Below are 19,412 nucleotides of genomic sequence, written 5' to 3'. Positions count from 1 at the left end.
TCTTAAATCAATCCAAATTATTAAAATGGAGAAAATCATTTTGGTGAGATATTGCAGCCTGTGGTTATTCGTGGGCCTTGGAGGCGTTGACATAGATGGTTGCAGAAGCCCAAAAATGCATACATTTATTATAAAAGATTATAGGCAGTAGTCAAATCACTAGCACACCTGGTCCGTCAAAAGGTTGTAGCATGGATGGAATTGATTCCTTTGCACTGAGTGGGACAAGGTATATATCCTTGATGGAACGGTTGCCATTGGCGACCACACCAAAACGTCCTCTGCTGCTAAAATAGGAAAACAGGGAGACATAGGCCACCTCTTCCTCCTCTGTTGCAGGGTGAAAACGGATCACACATAACTCCTAGTAGGAAAAAAAAAAAAGACAATGTAAAATGTTGATAGATATCAAATATTATTGTACAAGACACATTAAGCAATACTAAATCTACTGTTTACCTTTGTAACAGAGCTCTTTAGTTTTGCAACATAGTCCCACACTGTGTGAGGCAGGATTCGTCCTCCAATTTGTATGGTATCAGGTAGATCCTACACATAAGACAAAAAGAATGTTCATATCTTAGTCAAATCAATAACAGATCTTTTTGAAACAATAAAAGTTATTATTGTAGAGTGCTATACCATTTTGAGATTTTCAGCAGGTCCTGAAATCAGATATCCCTTGGTGACAAACTTGGCCACAGTGAGCATGTTTAGGAAGCCTTTCCACACTATGTCTTGCTTGGCCAAGAACTGAGAAGTCTCCCCATCAGCTGGGGATTCAGAGATCACCGTCCTGAGACACAAAACGAAACAGCACAATGACAATCATATCCTGACATAATGCTCAAATGCATACCACCTAAAACATAGTAAAATTGTTATTCTAAACTACACTTCTGCAAATACCTTTGGGATGTGCCATAGAGTCTGGGATCCACAGAGGAAGAGGGCTTCATTAAGATAGATTTAGGTAATGGTTTCGTTGGTGGTGGAGAGGGGACTGGAGCTGATGGAGATGCAGAGATGGTCTCTTTAAGAGGAGCATAAGGGACTGATTGGTTACGGGTTGGGTTACTGGGACCAGAGGTGCCACTAGACAAAGCAGAGAACCTGTTTGCTGCAGTGCGGGGGTCACGCCTTGTGATGGTTACTGTGGAGACAGCAGGGATCACAACTGGTGTGTATGCTCTCTTACGTATTGTAGTTTTAGGAATGTCTTGAGTTGGGGATGCGGGGGACTCCATGACAGGGGAGGCAGGAGAGTCTAAAGTAGGGGAGGCTGGAGAGTCCATTATTGGGGACGCAGGGGATTCTACAATAGTTAATGCTGGAACGTCAATGATAAGGCGGGATGAAGGATCAATTAGGGATGATGTCGGCGAATCCATGTCCGGTGAGTCAGGTGGCGCCCGCAGAGGCGAGTCATCTCCTGCAGTCTTCCTCCAAAGGGGTTCATGTTTATCTCTTGTTTCAGAAAGCTTGGGTTTTTTCTTTGCTGGTTCCTCCTCTTCCCCGACTAGCATTTGGCCTTTGGGAAGAAATAAGAATAGATTTAAAAAAAAATACTAGGCGCAACAATAGGTGGCAACTGGATATTAATGTCTATTGTCCAGATATCGTAAAACACATTTTTAAATCACCTGTGCATATCTTGCATTTCAGGTCAAAGAGGTGAGCTTTGTGCTCCGACGTTGTGTCCTTCAGCATACAGGAGAGGATATCTGGTACAGCACGGCCCTGGCTTGGTTGGCTCGTTCTGGTCTTGAGTGCAGGAGCGGGAAGACTTTTCTTTTGTTCCTGGAAAGCAACCTATACAGACACAAACACACAAACTCAGAATCAACCAACCAAGACATCATAACATCCATGGCCCTTCAGGGGAAATCTTTTATGTGAAGCAGGAGAGAGAAAATAATGATCATACAAAAATGTTGTATTCCACATATTGAATGCAAATGAGTACCCACCGTGCTTCTGTTGGGTCTAACGGGATTCAAACTGGGCAAATCAACCTTCACTGCTTCAGGCTTCTGCTGCAGACTTCTTGCTTTAGCAGCAGAATCCTTAACCTGGATACACAATGGAAAAAAAGAATCGCCTCTGACACAAACCCTGCTTCAACCTTCAAGTTCAAGCATTATATCTCATTTTGTCTTGGTTGTTTTGTTTTAAATCTAATATACTTTACCTCAGTTGTTTCTTTTGCACTTGGCTCTGATGCTTTGGTAGCCTGCATATCCTTCTGGCTCATCCTAGCCAGTCTGAAGGGACTGATCTCTCCATGTACAACCCGACACAACAAACCCTACGGAGGACCAATAACTGTAACTGTCAGTTTGCTTAAAACATAATTAACTATGAGACACCTAAAAAACATCCCTATACAAATTGAAATGTAAAGTAAGACAGAGCACCGAACAACTTCAAACAAACCTTGTTCCTTGGGTCTTTCAGGTTGAACATTATAGTTCTGTACTTGTTCATGTATTTGCTGTCTGTGTTGCGAAATATGTCGAACATCTCCATCTCAATGCTCGCGACAAGCTTTGCAACTTCACTCTCAGACATCTCCAAATCGTCACAATCACACAACCTTGACAAACAAAAAGGCAGTTAGACGCTGAATTTGTTGTGCACTACTGCTCTAACAGATTGAGATGCAATTTCTGCAGTTTAATTGTTGAATAAATGCAAAAGCAAATATTTGGATGGAGTCTATCCTGTCATGAAAATAGTCTGTTTTGTGAAGGATACCTTTGAGTATACTCATTTTACCCAGTTTCAACTACGAAATGCAGATTTAAATTAAACTTGGTAGGAAATGTCGATAATAACACTAGAATTGATTTGTTTCATCACAGTACATTCATATATTTTATTTCATATCTTCACTATTTTGGCTCCTGCTTGAACTATTCCTAGTGATTAGATCCATCAAGAGAGTGTAGTATGTGTAAATGAAAAGACTTTCATAACAAGCTTGTAAAACAGTTCTCACCTTTTAAACAGGATGCCAGAGAGGGAGCGCTGGATGCTCTGTCTGATCTGGTTATTGGGCTGAGATGGTCTGGAGGAGGGAGCACTGGGTGCAGGTGGCACCAGCAGGTTTCTGGTTTCGTTCAGCAGCGTCGGGGCTGACGGAGGCTTCGGACCTGCTGCTGAAGACGACACGTGGCTGGACGGAGGCTGGGGTCCGGGCTGCTTCTTTGGTATGACGTATGCCGTCTTAGTGACCATAAGAGCGCCTGTTTCATGATGTCTAGTAGCTGAGGTGGATGTGGACGGAGCAGCTGGAGATGGACTAGGTTTAGCTGGGTTGGGTTGTATAGAGGGATCTGATTCTGCAGATTTCTGCTCAGGCACACCACTGTTGATTGGCTCTTTTACTTGAGAGACGCTCTGTGGTGGGGCTGGCTCAGATGCATGCTGGGAGGATGGAGCTGCATTTATTGAGGTGTCCTCTGGAGGTTGTTTTGATGGAGTAACAGCTTCACTGTCAGCCTCTTCCTGTTTACTGTCCTTTAAAGCTGTGAGAAAAAAAGAAGAGCAGGGCCTTTTGTAAATATGTGAATCTACTTACTGTGACATAAACCAACATTTCACAACATATGCAAATCAGTTGAAAGTTAAAACATTTATTAAACAAATCTGCTATCTAAAAGGAGTTTAAAAAGTTGTTGTTTTTACATTCTAAATCTTACGTTTCTAAAGCCCTGTATTTGGAATTATGATCAGCTTAGATATACACAAAATTTCATATACTGTTTACAAAAATCACTAATGAATGAACTAATGCCTATTCATTTCTTATAACACTCTTCCACTACAATGACCAATGAAAACATAGCTGTGCTTTTTCCGTAAATTTTCACATTATTTTCTGGTTTATAAAGCAGTAAAACTGGCATTAAGCACACATTGAAACTCGGTTTATAATGTACTTGCACTTTTATAAGTCAACATAACTTCTTAACATGAATATTAATATTAGTGTGCCTTCCTGTTGAATAATTCAATTAATACCTCTCGGTAATATATAATTTTGAGTAAAGATGGCCTTTAACACATTTAAAATATTTTCAGAATTTGTGTCCTTGTAACCAGATGGATTAAAAACGGCAAACAGTAAGTATTTTACTTTGAGGAAACAATGTTTCATTTAAGGTAAGAGCAAATTTATGAAAACTAAGATACATACTTATATTTTGTTTTTACATTAAAAAATATTAACCTCATCATTGACACTTCTTTGTTACTTTCTCTACTGAATGAATGCCTAGATTAAATGCATCCAAGATTCAACACACCGTCAAGTCAAATCTTTTAAAACTATTGATCTGCTTTACATCTTATTCTATCAAATACATATTTGTGCAGTTCTGTTTCTTTATTGGAAAAAAAAAATCAAAAGCTCAATGTTCTGCTTTGTTTCTGTACTGATATAAAATGGATTCTGGGATATTCATTCACGTTTTTGTGACTTGTTTGGTCATGTAAGGGACATTTATGAGAAGCTGAGATACATTTATTTAAAATAAATCAGGACTTCATTGATATAACTGGTTAGGCGTCTTTGACATCCCTTTTATTGATAAATCATTTAATAGGCTTTTATAATCCTGCCTATTATAAAGAATAGAAGTCCCCCAAATGTTGTTATAGGTAAGTGCAAGGGGTAATTTGAGAGACCATATCTCAGTGAAGAGTTTTAGAAGAAGCGTATAAAATCATCTTCCAATATGGAACCATCTCATACAGCAACACATTTATAATGAAGGCACAGACATGTGGTCTGGAGTTATTCCTGGTCTCCTCCAGTGACCTTCAGTTTTGCACAGTTCTCTGGTCGGACGTGCAAACATTCACCGGCTCTTTAATGTCTTTATAAACATTGATGGTGTGTGACTTTTGTCAGTGACATTTTGGAAGACTTGAATGATGGACCTGTAATATGGGATCACTGAGGCAGAACCAGTATGTTACGTAATGATGATTTAAAACCTGTGAATCCACCTCCCATTGACTACATATTTAAATTGTATCCACACAGGCAAATAGTCTCTGTTGCTTTCAAACTTTGGATTAATACGGCAGTAGTTATTTTTGTATCGGTATGCAGAAGAACACATAAACATTATATATAAATATTTTTTAAATATTAATAGATGTGATCTTCTGTTTCAGGGAAGTGTGAGTCAACAAATCGAAAATATAAATCATGTTTCCTGCTAATATCTCAATAAATCGGCCTGTAAATAGCAGAGAAACAGAGACAATCTTGTTATTTCTAGTGCCATACATATTACATTTACTGTGAGGGACTTTTAACTGGTTATGCAAAAGTTGCAACATGATACGGTTGCCTATATATGACCATCATAATTAAACGAGGAGATTGGCTATTTCTATATAGTTATTCTTAATGCTTGTCATCGGCGCTACCAGGTCGGATTCTATGGTTGTGCAGCTTCACCAAGAACTCCTTCAGCTCGGACTCCAGTGGGGTCTCCAGCAGCGACCAGCTTATAGCAGACAGACCTAGATCCGGCTCTGCTGCAGCCTTTGACCTCCGGTCATGAGCTCCGGAAGGGGGAGGAGAGCTTCGTGCCCGGCAGCAGTGTCTCCTCCTCCGGCAATGAGCTGAGCTTAGCCTCGCTGCTCTGCCAGTCCGAACTGGGAGCTATCACCAGACACCACGCTGCTGGAGACCCAGGCCGTATTGCTGGGTCCGCTTCAGGGAAGGGATGCACTGGAGAACCAGAACCAGGACTAACTGCAGCACACTGTCAGACCCCTGCTGCAGTAAAATGAGAGGTTGTCTAAAGGTATTCTGGTGCTCAGAAACACTACCGCTTTCATCCACAGGGACCGCCAAGATCAGCACTCAAAGAAAGTGCCTCTTAGTGACTTTAGGAAGGACAATTCGTTTTTCGCTGTTAGGATGTGTTTGTTTCTCAACCCAAATCTGAGAAATGCATTTGTCTGACTCTGTTTAGGGTTCATATTCTAAAATATGAACCCTAAACAAGTTATTTTCTTTTAATTTTCTTCGACATATGAATGTAAAAATAGTATAATATTGGTTGTATGACCCAAAATTCCCACTAAAGATTAAAACAAAGATTATGTAAAACCTCCAATGTACAAATGTGTAAATAATGCAACATGTTTGCATTATATGGATGTGTTTCAAGTATTTCCTGACCAATCCACACGTATCGCAACCCATCAAGTTGAAAGGGGAATACCACTGTATTTAACCATATATATATATATATATATATTCCTAAATCTTCGATGTCGAGTTGCTTGTGTGAGTAAACAAAGACCGACTGGAGATCATCAGAATTAGATCTGGGTTTACTGGACAACATTGGACAGCACAGTAAGTAAGTAAGAAGCTTAGATACACTGAATTTAAAGCTGACCTCAAGCAGTGCAGCCACAGTAAGCCCTGCAGAAGTTGAGTGTAATGGATTGGTAGCCTCATCCATTACAAGATCAAGTGTTTGAGGATGAATGGTGAGGAGATGGAAGGCTGCTCTAGGAAAAGCCAGCATGGAGAAGATGAACATGGCAGGCGAGATATCTTGAGCTAAGATTAAGCATTAGGCAAAGTCATACTTTATTTCTCCTATTAAATTCATCCTTTGTATTCGATCCATCAGAACCGGAGAGTAAGAATTGTGGAGTAGTGTTACTAATAAGGTGTGAGTGTGAGTGAGGTGTGAGTTTATGAGATGCAATAATTCAAGGTTGAGCCTCGTGGAGATGCAGTGGGCAAAGTTCAAAATCAATTATTTGGTGTGTGGTTCCCACTCCGAACCGTCTTTTAATTTAGGTGCTCAGATAAGCATCATAGAGGGAATATTTGCAGATCTGAAAACAGGAAGAAGGTGAATAATCCTGGTTTAGAGGATCATCTTTAGACACTTCCCTCGGCAGATGGACAAACTATGAGTGAATGGAAAACTGAATAAATGAACTAATGAAAGGGAGCGACAAGCATGAAAGTGAGTCACTCTCTGTATCTATGAGGAAAAGGAAGAATAAAGAATCTTTATTTGTGCATAATTAAGCTATTGTTTCTGTCTCTGTGTGTGTGTGTGTGTGTGTGTGTGTGTGTGTGTGTGTGTGTGTGTGTGTGTGTGTGTGAGCGAGACAGAGAAGAAGCAAAAACAGCATTTGTCTCAGTGAGTATGTCTGGTTTCAACGTATGATGTTCTCTTTTAGACACTATCATTTGTCAATGAAGGAAAATCTGAGCACACCTGTTTCAATCTTTCAGAATACACAAGCCTATGAAACTATGATGCATAAACGTGCAATCAGAAAAACCCTTCCTTAAATAACATTTAAATCAACCCACCAACTCAAACAAAACCATTTATATTCATGCAGTCCTCACAGAGAGACTCTTTATTACGGGTATTCTTAATGGAGCTTCATTAAAAGTTAAAAGAAGATATTTTCTTCCCCATTTTGCTTTGATTCCTCTGTGGGTGTATTTCTGCTGTTTCCTCTCACTCTAACCTTCTCTGTCACTTCCTTCACAACATGTCCAGCCAATGATCTTTTCTCGGAGCCAATGGGTCCTTGGAGGCTTTTCTTTAAATATCACATCAATTCTGTCGTTCTATCAGACCTACTACTGTGCAGAGCACCATCTCCTCACCACCACCATTAACTCCAGGAGATTCAAATGAGAGTTTCCATCAACCACCTGCTGGTTTTAGTCCACCAGCAGCAGCATCTCGACTCCGGGGGATCCTGTACTATCTCCTATGTTCATATTATGACATATGGCTTATAATTAATGAAGAAGCTTCACATTTATAGGGCTTTTACCGCCAAATCCCTTCTGTTAATAATCTCAATGAATATTGTTATACACTTGTAATTGACCGCTGCCTATTAAACAACATTCAAATATTACAGCGGTTTCCTTGTTTTGCAAAATGTTCTCATCCAATCAATTACATTATGGCCTAAAAACAGAGCTGAGTAAATAGAAGCATTACACCTATTATTGTTGTTTCTGTAATAAGATCCTGATCAACCAAAAACATCCCCAGACCGTCTCATTGGTACTGTAGTGCTTTTCTCTTTTCCTGTTTTTCATAAAACATTTCCCCCGCCGCCCATTTCAACTGGCCATTTTTAGCATCTCCATGAAAGCCCTCGTCTCTACTCTGAACAACTGTTCACAATAAAAGTAATTTGAAGGTGTTAGATGTTTCATAAATCCAGTAGCTTTTCTTCCTTCCTGGAATTCACACTTATTTTTAGAAGGAGACTCACAAAAATAACTCTAATAATGTCACCACTATGACTGTGAAGCTCTTAGATTACAGACTTGTGTAATAACATCTCACTTCTTTATATTGTTCTCTGACATTTAAAATAGGAAGTTCCTGATGACTGTATGTACGTCACCTGGTTTCAGACCTCTGAATCACTGCTCACATCTCAGATTTGTTCAGCAAAACTAAATAGATAATCAGTTTGCTTGTCATTAGATTCTAACAACAACAAATCAAAAGACTGATCTGTAATATCAACTTTTACATGCCTCCCTTTGCACAAAGTCACACTTTACACTTCAATTATATAATTTAATTGACTCAAACTCACAAGTGGTTTAGGTCATGGGTTTATACCTCTCAACATAATGTATATACACACTTATTAATTACTAAATGCACCATCAGTAAACAACGACCAATATTGTCATCACCAAGGTTGTCAGGCAAACTTCTTTTTTTCACAGCTCATCAAAAGGTGCAATCTGGCCAGAATTTTTGAGTAAAACATTACAAAAATGTACTAATATTGTCAACCCAATGTGAAGAGTTTATAGTATTGAAGTTATGTCAAGGGCATCTGTGTTGTGCTGCAAAGACATCTACTGAAAAGAGCATGCTAACCAGCTAGCCCCTTCTTTTAGACTGGTAACATCTAATGTTAGCTAAGCAAATCTTTAGGGCAACTAATGACAACAAAAAATGTACCAAAAAATGTTCCAAATGGTGTTAAAATATGGTTTTGATGTGGCTGTTTTCTTGCTAAAACTGTAAACACACTATAGACCGACGCCACACAGGAAGATTGCTATATTAACCGTCTCTCAAAACTTCAGCAGATTGGTCAAATGTTGCATATCTTTGCCATGCTGTCAGTTAGTAGTTTGCTTTCTTTTTTAATTTTTATAACTAATGACTATAAATTTATATTCAATGGATCCAGTAGTAGACGGACTGAGGAGGTTAAATACTTTCCCCTATTTGTTTGACTGGATTTCTCATTTCAAAAACATAAAAAAAACTATTTACAAATAGTATAATGCACTGTTGTTTGTAATATAATTAATATTCAACTTCTGTCCCCATTTTTGAAGTCCGTCTTTGGCTGTAAGAAAATGTGCAAATATTGTGGAGAGAATAGTTTAGTTCATGAGTATAACCACTCTAGTTACAATAACTAGATTTTTTTCATATACCTAAAGACTTGTTAAGTAATGATGCAAGGACAGTTGTTTCAACAGAATGTATATAGACTTCTCTCAATGATTAGTTAAGGAATCACCAACGTTATACAATTCGTCCTGAAGGGAACATGAATGTGTGTCAAATTTCATGGCTGTCAAGTCCTTTCACTTAAAACCAGAAATGTCAGAGATTGAGAGAGTCACCAGAGTCGGTGGAATTCATCATCTGAGAACAATGAATGTCTTTATAAAACTGTGTGTTCATTAATCCAATAGTTGTTGGGATATTTCAGTCAGGAACAGTGTTGAACAAAGTGGGGGAGTGATTGGCAAGTTGCCACCATAGTCGCTCCAACTGCACGGCTAAAAATAAAACCCTACACAAATATTAAATAGTTCACTATTCATGAAACGCTAAAGCTCCACAGAAAACCAATAGTCCGGCGCTTAACGGTGGCGATGTGTGTCTGTGGTATGTCAGATAGGTTTGCTTGTTCTTGTTTTGTGTGTTCTGTTGTTTGATGTCTTTCTTCAAATAAGTAATGTTAGAAGTTAACATCGCACTGGTTGCCGTTTATGATATTTATAAAATTTTGTTCAGCAAGTGAACACCACTTTTATGAATTTTGAAGCATTTAAACTTTCGCCAGAAGTCAAAAGCTTACGTTGGGCTATAAACAAACTACACTTTAGTCAAAGGACTTCATGTCACCACCACAAAGATAAAGGTGGACTAATGTTTGGGTGATGACGTTTTGTAGTCTCGTTTAGCTACTTGTTAGCAACATTTTAAAGACGCATAAAAGCTTCAAAACTCATGAGTGGGATATTTACCAATTTATGTTGTAGAACAAACCGGCATTTATGGGAAAAAAAAACCATTAAAAAATCTTTTGTATTTGAGACGTAAGAACCGCAGTGCAAAAATGCTAACTCCTTATCGGCTTTTAGGACTCTTTCCTGCAGCCCTCTAGAGGCCTTGTGTTTAACATTGGAGAGCGGCGTCCATCTTCTTATTTAACTCTTACCGAGAAAGGTTAGGCTGTTTTTCCAAAAGTGTCTAACCTTTCCTTAAAAACTTTTGTTTTACATTACAATGTACACTAGTGTTTCACACAACATAAAATATGTGTCCGTGAGCAAATATGTGGAAATCCCCCTCATTGTTAAACAGCACAGACTCTTCAGTTTTGATTGATTTGTGTCGATTCCTCCATCTTTCTTCCTGTTTTCATGAGGGTTAACAATATGGCACATGAGACAGGTCATCAGTAGAGGGCTCACTGAAGGACAGACATCGAGGAAAGACAACGGGGTCTCGCCTTAAGTCTTAAAGAGAAAGCTATGATTAGTTTCTAACATGACATCATGAGTGCCAAAATAAAAACATGCTCGGTGGTTTAGAGGGATTTTTTTTTACCTCAAGTGCAACTGACTGTTAGAATAAATTATATACAGCAGGTTAGATCTCAATCTTATGGGGCGTTGGAGAGTTTGTGAACATGGATGTCGAGCTGCTGCACTAAAATAGAAATAAATTCTTTGCTAAATCAGAATAATTTGTCAGGCTGAGAGGTTGGTACATACTTGGTTGGTGCTTTGAGTAACATGAGATTTTGAGGGAGAATATGAACTGTGTGTATTAACGCCATGTATATTACTGGAAGGTGATATATTGAGTGGGTTTTTCTACTATAAGAGCACACATAACTCCAGAAATCGTACTTAGAATATGGCGCCACAGTGAGATTGTGGCTATTTCATCATACATCTGTGTTAAATTCTCTTTAATTCCACAACACTAATACTTGGCTGGAGAAAACTCAAACATTTGATGAAATATATTTGAGCTAACATGATCTGTACTATTTAAGATCTGGGTTATGAAGTTGGACGAAGACAAAGATTTTTAAATACAGTGAATGCAAATTCTCTCCGAAACTGACATTTTGTGAATGTCAGCTGTGTTTTCTCTTCGGATGCACATTACTCATTTGGCCAGTAGAGGGTGCTATTCTCTCACAAATAAACGTTAAGGAGTTGAAGTTATTATACCGTTGTAAATATGCAAAGGACATGAAAGGTTCGAGAGCTGTGATCGAGAAACAGTAGTAGAAGGGTTTAAAAGAGGAATCGAAAATCTGCAAGAGAAAATGGAGGTCCAAGAGAAAATGAAAATAGATTTTGGCTAAAACCTGAGATTCATTGGCTGCATCTCTCAAGAAAGGAAGAAAAACTTTGAATTTGAACTCAGCTCCTTTCTCAACACTAAATATTACACATATTCGTATGTGTGCACTGGCTGAACTCAACAGAGACTAAACTCTGCACTCTTTGAAAGAAGGCAACATACATAAGTAAATTATTTGGGTCAGTACCAAGCAAAACTAAAAGTGTCACATTCAAGTGTTTGGTAATACTGATACAACCTTAAGTGTATCACAATGACAAATGTTTGTGTATGAGCGGATGTTCTCCCAGTGGACTTCGCATTAAACCATTAAAGCATCATAAGATTGGATTCATTTGAAAAGGTTCAATAAATAAATAAATAAATATATAGGCCTCTGTGGGAGCTTTGCTCAGACTGTCTAATGGTTTTGTCTGATAAAACCATACCATCATACTCATGTAAAAATCTACGTTATGTGAATGCACCGATGCATTTTTGGGTTGTTTGAGAATCTCAGCTGCTACTTGTGGGTTTCTATAATCAGGGAATTTATTTGGAAAATATGAACATAATGGGGCTGTTTGTTGGTCTAAATTGTTCCATGATGGGAATACTGAAGACTTTGTCCCCCCATGAAGTTTTTTTCTTGAACGACACAGAACAAGACTCATGTTTTCTGCCAACAACCAATGCTATTTCAGCTTGAGGCAGAATGGGAAGACAATGCAGTAGAAAGATGTGGCTCTTTGCCAACTTCCATTGACAGTTTAGAGAAGTAGAGAGGGACGTAACTAATTTAATCGAGTTTAAACTGATAAATTGGTGATTATGGTGCAACCTTCCATAAACGCGTTGAATGTCAGTTATCTTGTAAGCCGATGTACAACAGATTTAGAGGAATACATGTGGAAAAAAACTAAAACATGAAATTACCAAAAGATTTCTAAAGCAGTTATTATAAATGTAAAATACTTTGTGTTGACCGTTTGTGTTGATGGAGCAGAATAAATGACGATGAACTGTGGAAGCAAAGATTTCTTCGCTGGAGCCCTGTTGAAAACTGTACTGTGCCCCCCCCCAGTCAACATCTCCCATTTGTTTCCTGTGACTATCAAGTACACAATTCACTTGACCACAAAGGATAGGCAACTTTGTGTTAGAAGTTAAGGTGCTGACCATGACGCCCACAATCCCCGGTTCAGGTCTGTACAGGGACCTTTGATGAATCTCAGAAATACCCCAATATAAATACAAGAAGGAGAAGTTGCTCCACAATGACACAGCAGGTTGTGTCACAGGATCTTCTGTTTGGTGTCTGGATACATCTTTTTTTCTTTTTCCAAAACATATTTTTAAATCAAATTCTTGTTATTATAAAATATGCAAAGCTTCTAAAAAAAAATGTAACTTCTCATTTCTTAAGCATGTTAAATTTACCTTAAACTGTGTGTTTCTGATATTTCAGACAAAGCACTAAAGTATGTGATTCAAGATTAAGAAGGATTTTTTTTTTTTTTTATAAAAGATACTATGACAATTCCCTCAAACAAGTTGTGTTTTCTTGATACATATTCACATAAAGGAACAAATAAGGCAAGCTGCTCTTTTGATAAAATATAAGAGAATGAAGAAGTCACATCTGGCTGTTTTGTAATCCATCAATCCACTCTCAATTCAACACATTCTATCCCGGTACATCTAGCCGTTACAAACCTGCTAAAATACTAAATGAAAACTAAATGAAAACTATAATGTGTTGCCTATCCACAGCATTTGTTGAATGGTGAAGTTGCACCTTGATCTGATCTGTAGTCAATTATTCACCTCTCCCACTAAGAGTGAGAAACAGGTGGGGAAACTGAGACCTGGTCATCCCTGACGGAGGCTCCATCCCCACAGACTGTGAGTGTTAGCAAGCAAACACTTTGCTGACTGGTCCATGGAGTGTGTGAGCAGACATCGAAACTAGTAAATTCAAAATGAGAACCCATCCACCCATCTGCTTCTTTTTTAACCAAACTGTAACCGTTTGTATTCAGAGGTAATATTTTGCATTCCTTTGCTGGAGGTCCCTTTAAACATCTAAAAAATGATTAAGGATATTTGTTATTGGTTGTTATGAATAAAAAAAAATTGTATACAGTGTATAGTGATGGAAAAGAAACATTTTATTTAAAGGGGACATAAGCTAATTTTTAAGATCATACTTATATTATGGGTTTTTACTAGAATATGTTTACATGAATACACATTATTTTTCTCATACTGTCTGACTGAATAAACCTGGATCGTGCTCCTGTATTCACGCTGAAACGCTGCATTTTATCACCTGTCTCTTTAAGCCCCCCTAACCAAATGTAATTCTGCTTAAATTGGATTGCGAGAAAAATATGGCACACATTTGCAAAGGTATAGTTCTTTGGGTGGGTGGAGAAACTCAGATGTGGGGGCGCTATATTCTAATGTGGCTGCTAGTGAGATAGGAAGAGGAGCATCACATCACGTGTTTTCTGATCTAGGCAGTCCACAAAAAAAACAGACTTGGTTGTCTTATTAAAGTGTGTTGGTTGGTAGGCACTCCGGATACCCAGAGGTAGGTGCATTTTCATGACATGCTCCCTTTAAGCTCCGACCAGCTTTACAGTGAGGCAAGACTTCACACTGTGGATCACTTTGAGGTCCAGCAGGAGCAATATCCACTCCTGTCATCTTCAAAAGTTTCAAAGTTCAGGTCACTCCGATAAAAGGCCACACTTAGTTTTTCCGAGATCCATGATGTCATTTGATGCAGCCATGAAACACGTGTTGCGACACCGCCCTTCATCAGGACAGCACCTCTGATCACCAGGCTACACCTGCCAGGAGGACTCCTGTTTGGTGGATGCGGTCTCAGCCTGCATCTCCTGACCTCAACCCCACTGTGAACCAGAGAGACGCCCTGCAACACAACAGCTGGAGACTTGACCTCTGCCTGCAAAGGTCGAGCATCTCGGTCAGGTCCTTCTCCAGAAATGTGGCAGCAGCCCCACAGCTGCAAATTCAGAGCCTCATTGGCTCCACGAGGCGTCAAGCAGAGGTGAATGCAACAGGTGATCAGCAAAATGGACCGCTGGACTACTGTTGTAAATGGATTTATCGTAGATTAATTTATGTCAGAAAACTTAGAAGTTTTCCACTTATTGTTTTTATTTATTTTAAGATAGTGTTTGTGATTTATTTTTGCCATTAGTATAAATCCATCATTATCAAAGTTCCTTGCATATTAAACCTACTTTGGTATAGCAGCAAAATGATTCCACGTTGGTCCTGCAAGTTTTTTTACTGATGTTTGCAAAAGACAGAATTAAATTAAGTACTGATAACTGTGACTTTCTTTTTTTACGTACATGCTAACGAGGGTCAACCTTATTACAATAATGGTGATGGGGCAGAATTATAATTGATCTAACACTAAAGCTTGATTTGTACTACTTTTAACAGCCTCACAATTTGCAACGGGGTTGTTATATTCATTTATAAATTATTAAGCGTCTAGATTACCTATAATTAACAAGACCATCAGTGAGAAGATTGACCGTTTCTCTAAAGTTATTCTTAATGCTTGACATCGGTGACACCGGATCGGATTCTGCACAAAATCGGATGAAATCATGCAGGACCACCAGAAAGTCCTTCAGTTCAGACTCCAGAGGGACCTCTAGCAGCAACCAGCCTGCCATGTGCAGACTCAGATCCAGCTTCGCCACAGCCTGCAGTCGCAAGCCAGGCCAGTAGCAAAGCTTCGCCTCGCTGCTCCACCCCTGCTGGGAGCCATATAGACATCACACTACTGGAGGCCCAGGCAGTATTGCTGGGCCCACTGGTTGGAAGGGAGGCACGGGAGAACCAGAACCAAGACTTACTGGAGCAGACTGTCAGATCCCTGCTGCAGTAAAACTTGAGGTCTTCTATACAGACTCTGGTGCTCAGAAACAATACCACTGTCATCCACAGAATGCAGAAATCTGTGTGTTGCATAATGCTGACATAATCAGATTTTGGTCCATTGGCTGACAATTGACAAACTTTATATATATAATATATATATATTGATATATATTTCCACCTATTAGTATGTACTAGTTGTAATAATAGATAATTATTTTTTCTTTATGTAAACGGATTTTGGAACGGATTGTGTAAGCATTTTGAGAGTAAATTAATACTGGAGTCGATTTATTTGTTTGTGTACACATACTTTGCCATACACATACTTTGTTTCTAACACAAACAGTAGATGCTGTTTGCCGCCGTTTGTATGAATATATTAATATGGATATATATATATGTGAAGGTGTACGCAGAAACGGGGTAGAGGTTCAGAATCAGGATCACGGTTGTATTTGTGCTCTTATTTTCCATCAACAGAGCTTAATGCAACTAATTATGACCCAAGTAGGCTTCTTTAACCACTATACCCAAACTATAAATAGATGACTATCCTTCATCTATAGAGTTTGTATGCATGTGGGGTGAACTGTAAGCCTTCTTCGTTTGCAGGAGGATGAAGTTTTTTCTCAGAGGCTCGGAGGAATGCAGCATTTTTCAGAAGTTGACCAGCTGACCCTTTAAATTCATCTTCATGGAAATGTGACAACAAATCTCCCGTTCACTGATCGGTACACTCCTGGTGGAACCTCATGCTAGCGTCTCTGCACTGATGAATCCTCCACTCCCCTCTGCAGCAAAGAGAAGTCAACACCTCCTCCCTACCAGCTACTCCGTCACTATTCATTCAGAATCCTATACTGGTGTGTTTGTGCAACGCAACAACTGGTCTGGGATTGCGTGTGTCTGTGCTGATGGATAAGGCACTGTAAGTTGCAACATGATAAAAAAAAGGTGTTCCTTCGATACATGGAAAGTTGTTGGATCATGAACGAGGTAGTAAAAATGATAAAAAATTATATGTTGAGTGTAAGTGTTATGAAGTGCATTTTATGGATTAATTGCAGCAATTAGTTCATTTTACTTTTATGCAATTGCAAAGGAAAAAAAAGAGAAGGAGATGTTGCCCAATAGAGTCATAAGACAACTAATAAATGTTCTGTCTGTGCGAACAAACCGCTGGTGCATGAATGGGCTCCTTGTTTGAAAAGACAAACCACTTTGAGAAAAGCACAAGGCGTGAAAAGTTAGTGAGCAAAGTTTTTCTATGTCTGGCCATCTTGTCAGCACTAGGCAAAGCCCTTTAGCCAGATACATAGTAGACACTTCCACTACTCCATAAATCAAATAATAATCCAAAATAAGTTTTTCAATTATCAACAGGGAGTTTTATAAAAAAAAAAAATCACAAGGTCGCTTATCACTTCAGAGATCTACATACCTGTAATAATCTACATACCTGTAATGGGATTTAATGATGTCAAACTCTTGAGAATCTGATTTTAGAAAGTTAAGATATTTTTGAGAGAATAAAATAAAATAAAAAGATAGAATGTGGAAGATGTGGTTCAATATTTCAAATGATGAGCAATGTTGTCTACATCTGAACATGTTCCTATTGGCTCTAATGCATAGTACTAGTGCAACAAAAATCTTGGTCCTGCTTTTCCACTTGCCGAGAGTTTTGGAGCTCCCAGATGCGAGCCAAATTGTCATTGGCTCGTTGATCGCAGAGAAGCAAACCGAGAGGCTCGGCGTAGACGCATCCCAGATATCTAGCTACAGCCAACAAGTGAAGATAAGAGTTGAGAGGTCGCGTGTTGCTGTGTGCGTTATCTGTTGCATTTGCAACGCGCACCTAGGTTGTCGTTGCACATAGAGGAAGTTTAGTGAATATGTGAGCGTAAAAACAACATAAACGAGCATGACTACGGGTTTGGTCTTACGCAATTTACTGGGTGACTTCCCGCACGTGTTTTCATGATAAATAGTAGTTTTGAGACCAAACACGTCAGAGATTCCTCACTTTCTCCTGGTGAAAGAATTTGTAGTGTGTGACTCCATGATGCAAGCTAGTCATGTAGTGTGAAAACCACAATGACTTAAACACTCACAGATACAAGATTGATTAGTTGAGTAGAGTGACTGTACAGCTATCCAATGACTTTGAAAGTCATGTATTGTGAAATTGGCTTAATCTGAACATGTGAAAACATACTGTATGCTTAAAGTGCACTGCAGGTTATGATGAGAAACACACCCTAAACTTTGACTGTAAAGTATTCTTCATACGGTCAAAGGCCAGCAGCTTAGTTTGCCGTAAGAGGCGTGTTTCTAAAGTAACTGTGGCCAAAGGTGTTGACATGTCAGGCCTTCCTTTTTTAAAAACTAAAGCTTCTTCCAGCTCGTGTTCATCATTCAGTGATTGTCATTTTCTGCAGCACATATTCTTCGTTGAAAACCTTTTGATTCAGCAAAGGATCTTTGCAAAGTCAGACAAATTATACATCGGAGCAGTGTTTCATTACACTGATACCAAAGACGCGGTAAAGCACCCTGCCTACCCACCACTACCCAACACACTGTTGCTCTGATTTCCAGTTAAACCAGTTATGAGACTGGTTAAAATGAGTTTGTGTTTTGTTGAACGCTTAAATCCCGACTGGTCAAGACTGTTTCGGCACATTTTGGGCATTTAGAATAAACAAAAGGAACTATAAAAGTGAAATACTTACCCACTGCTGACCCCTGCTACTTATCAGTCATCCCAGAGAGAGTAGGTATCCAAGTTTTTGTGTGTGTGAGTGTGTGTGCGTTTGGGTGTGATTGTGTTACGTAGTGCCACGATTCATAGAGGAAGGAAAATCTGTAATGCCCAAAACGGCAATTTTGTGCATTGTGTGTAAACTGCTGTGTGATTTGAATGTGTAGGAGTAGCGAATGGTACATACACGCTGTGTTTAACTTAGATGACGGTATGGAAGTGGCCTGAACTTCTGTGAGACTGGGGTCGCAGGCTAATGGAGAGGTGGCCTCCTCCTGCCCATCATCCTGCTCTTCCTTCACCTCCTCTTCACCTTCCTCCTCAGCCTTTTCTGCTAATCTCTTAGACATCCTACCCGCCATCTGACCCTGTGACCAAAATATTTAAAAACAGGTCAAAAACCAACTTCACATTATAGTATAAATTAGATTTCAACACTGTGGTTTCCCATTAAAATCAGAAACTAAATGTAGAAAAGACGATTCTATTTTGCCTATACACTTAAAATATTGCTTTCATTTTCTCAGTCTCCACGACTAATTGCTTACCTTTGCGGTGGGTCTGGCAGTGGCTGCTTTTTTCGGTGGCCGACCTCTGGTCTTGGGCACCTTTGGACTAGACAGAGTCTTCATAGTGACGGCAGCATGCTGCAGGATGCAGTCAGTACCACAGTAGACTGAGTCCTGTAGGGCTTGTCTTGAGCAGCTGGGTCCAATGCAGTGAGGAAGCAAGTTGTCTGTCTCCATCTCAGCTTCAGGCTCAGGCTCTGGCTTAGGCTCTGGTTCAGGCTTTGTTATAGGAGCCACCTCCTCATCCTCCTCCTCCTCCTCCTCCTCCTCCTCCTCCAACACCAATACAGTCCCCTGAAACCAGAGTCTCGTCTTAGACCCCAACAGCAAACTTCTTTAGTGAAAAACAACTGATGACTAATGATAGAAATATAATACTGGGATCTCTTATTTGCTGTCACACAGGAAATATTCAACCTAAAAACTACCTCAACAAGTTGAAAAGCTATTCCATTTTGTATTAATATCTGTCGATCATTGGCAACCAAA

General features: G+C 39.2%; 1 protein-coding gene across 1 annotated transcript in view; it reads right to left on the bottom strand.

The window, feature by feature from the left end:
• Positions 1–19,412, bottom strand: part of si:ch73-181d5.4 (uncharacterized) — a 31,303-nt gene that overhangs the window by 9,011 nt on the left and 2,880 nt on the right. The window contains exons 5-15 of the mRNA XM_054609368.1: positions 18,903–19,217; positions 18,542–18,722; positions 3,002–3,530; positions 2,437–2,596; positions 2,192–2,308; positions 1,971–2,072; positions 1,644–1,812; positions 910–1,531; positions 643–796; positions 460–549; positions 169–364 (exon numbers count right to left, since the gene is read on the bottom strand). Coding sequence (XP_054465343.1) covers positions 169–364; positions 460–549; positions 643–796; positions 910–1,531; positions 1,644–1,812; positions 1,971–2,072; positions 2,192–2,308; positions 2,437–2,596; positions 3,002–3,530; positions 18,542–18,722; positions 18,903–19,217 — 2,635 coding nt within the window. The remainder of the gene's footprint in view (positions 1–168; positions 365–459; positions 550–642; positions 797–909; positions 1,532–1,643; positions 1,813–1,970; positions 2,073–2,191; positions 2,309–2,436; positions 2,597–3,001; positions 3,531–18,541; positions 18,723–18,902; positions 19,218–19,412) is intronic.

This window comes from Anoplopoma fimbria, chromosome 12 (genome assembly GCF_027596085.1).
Source record: "Anoplopoma fimbria isolate UVic2021 breed Golden Eagle Sablefish chromosome 12, Afim_UVic_2022, whole genome shotgun sequence".
In the NCBI taxonomy this organism is placed as follows: domain Eukaryota; kingdom Metazoa; phylum Chordata; class Actinopteri; order Perciformes; family Anoplopomatidae; genus Anoplopoma; species Anoplopoma fimbria.
This window is presented reverse-complemented; position numbering and strand designations above follow the sequence as displayed.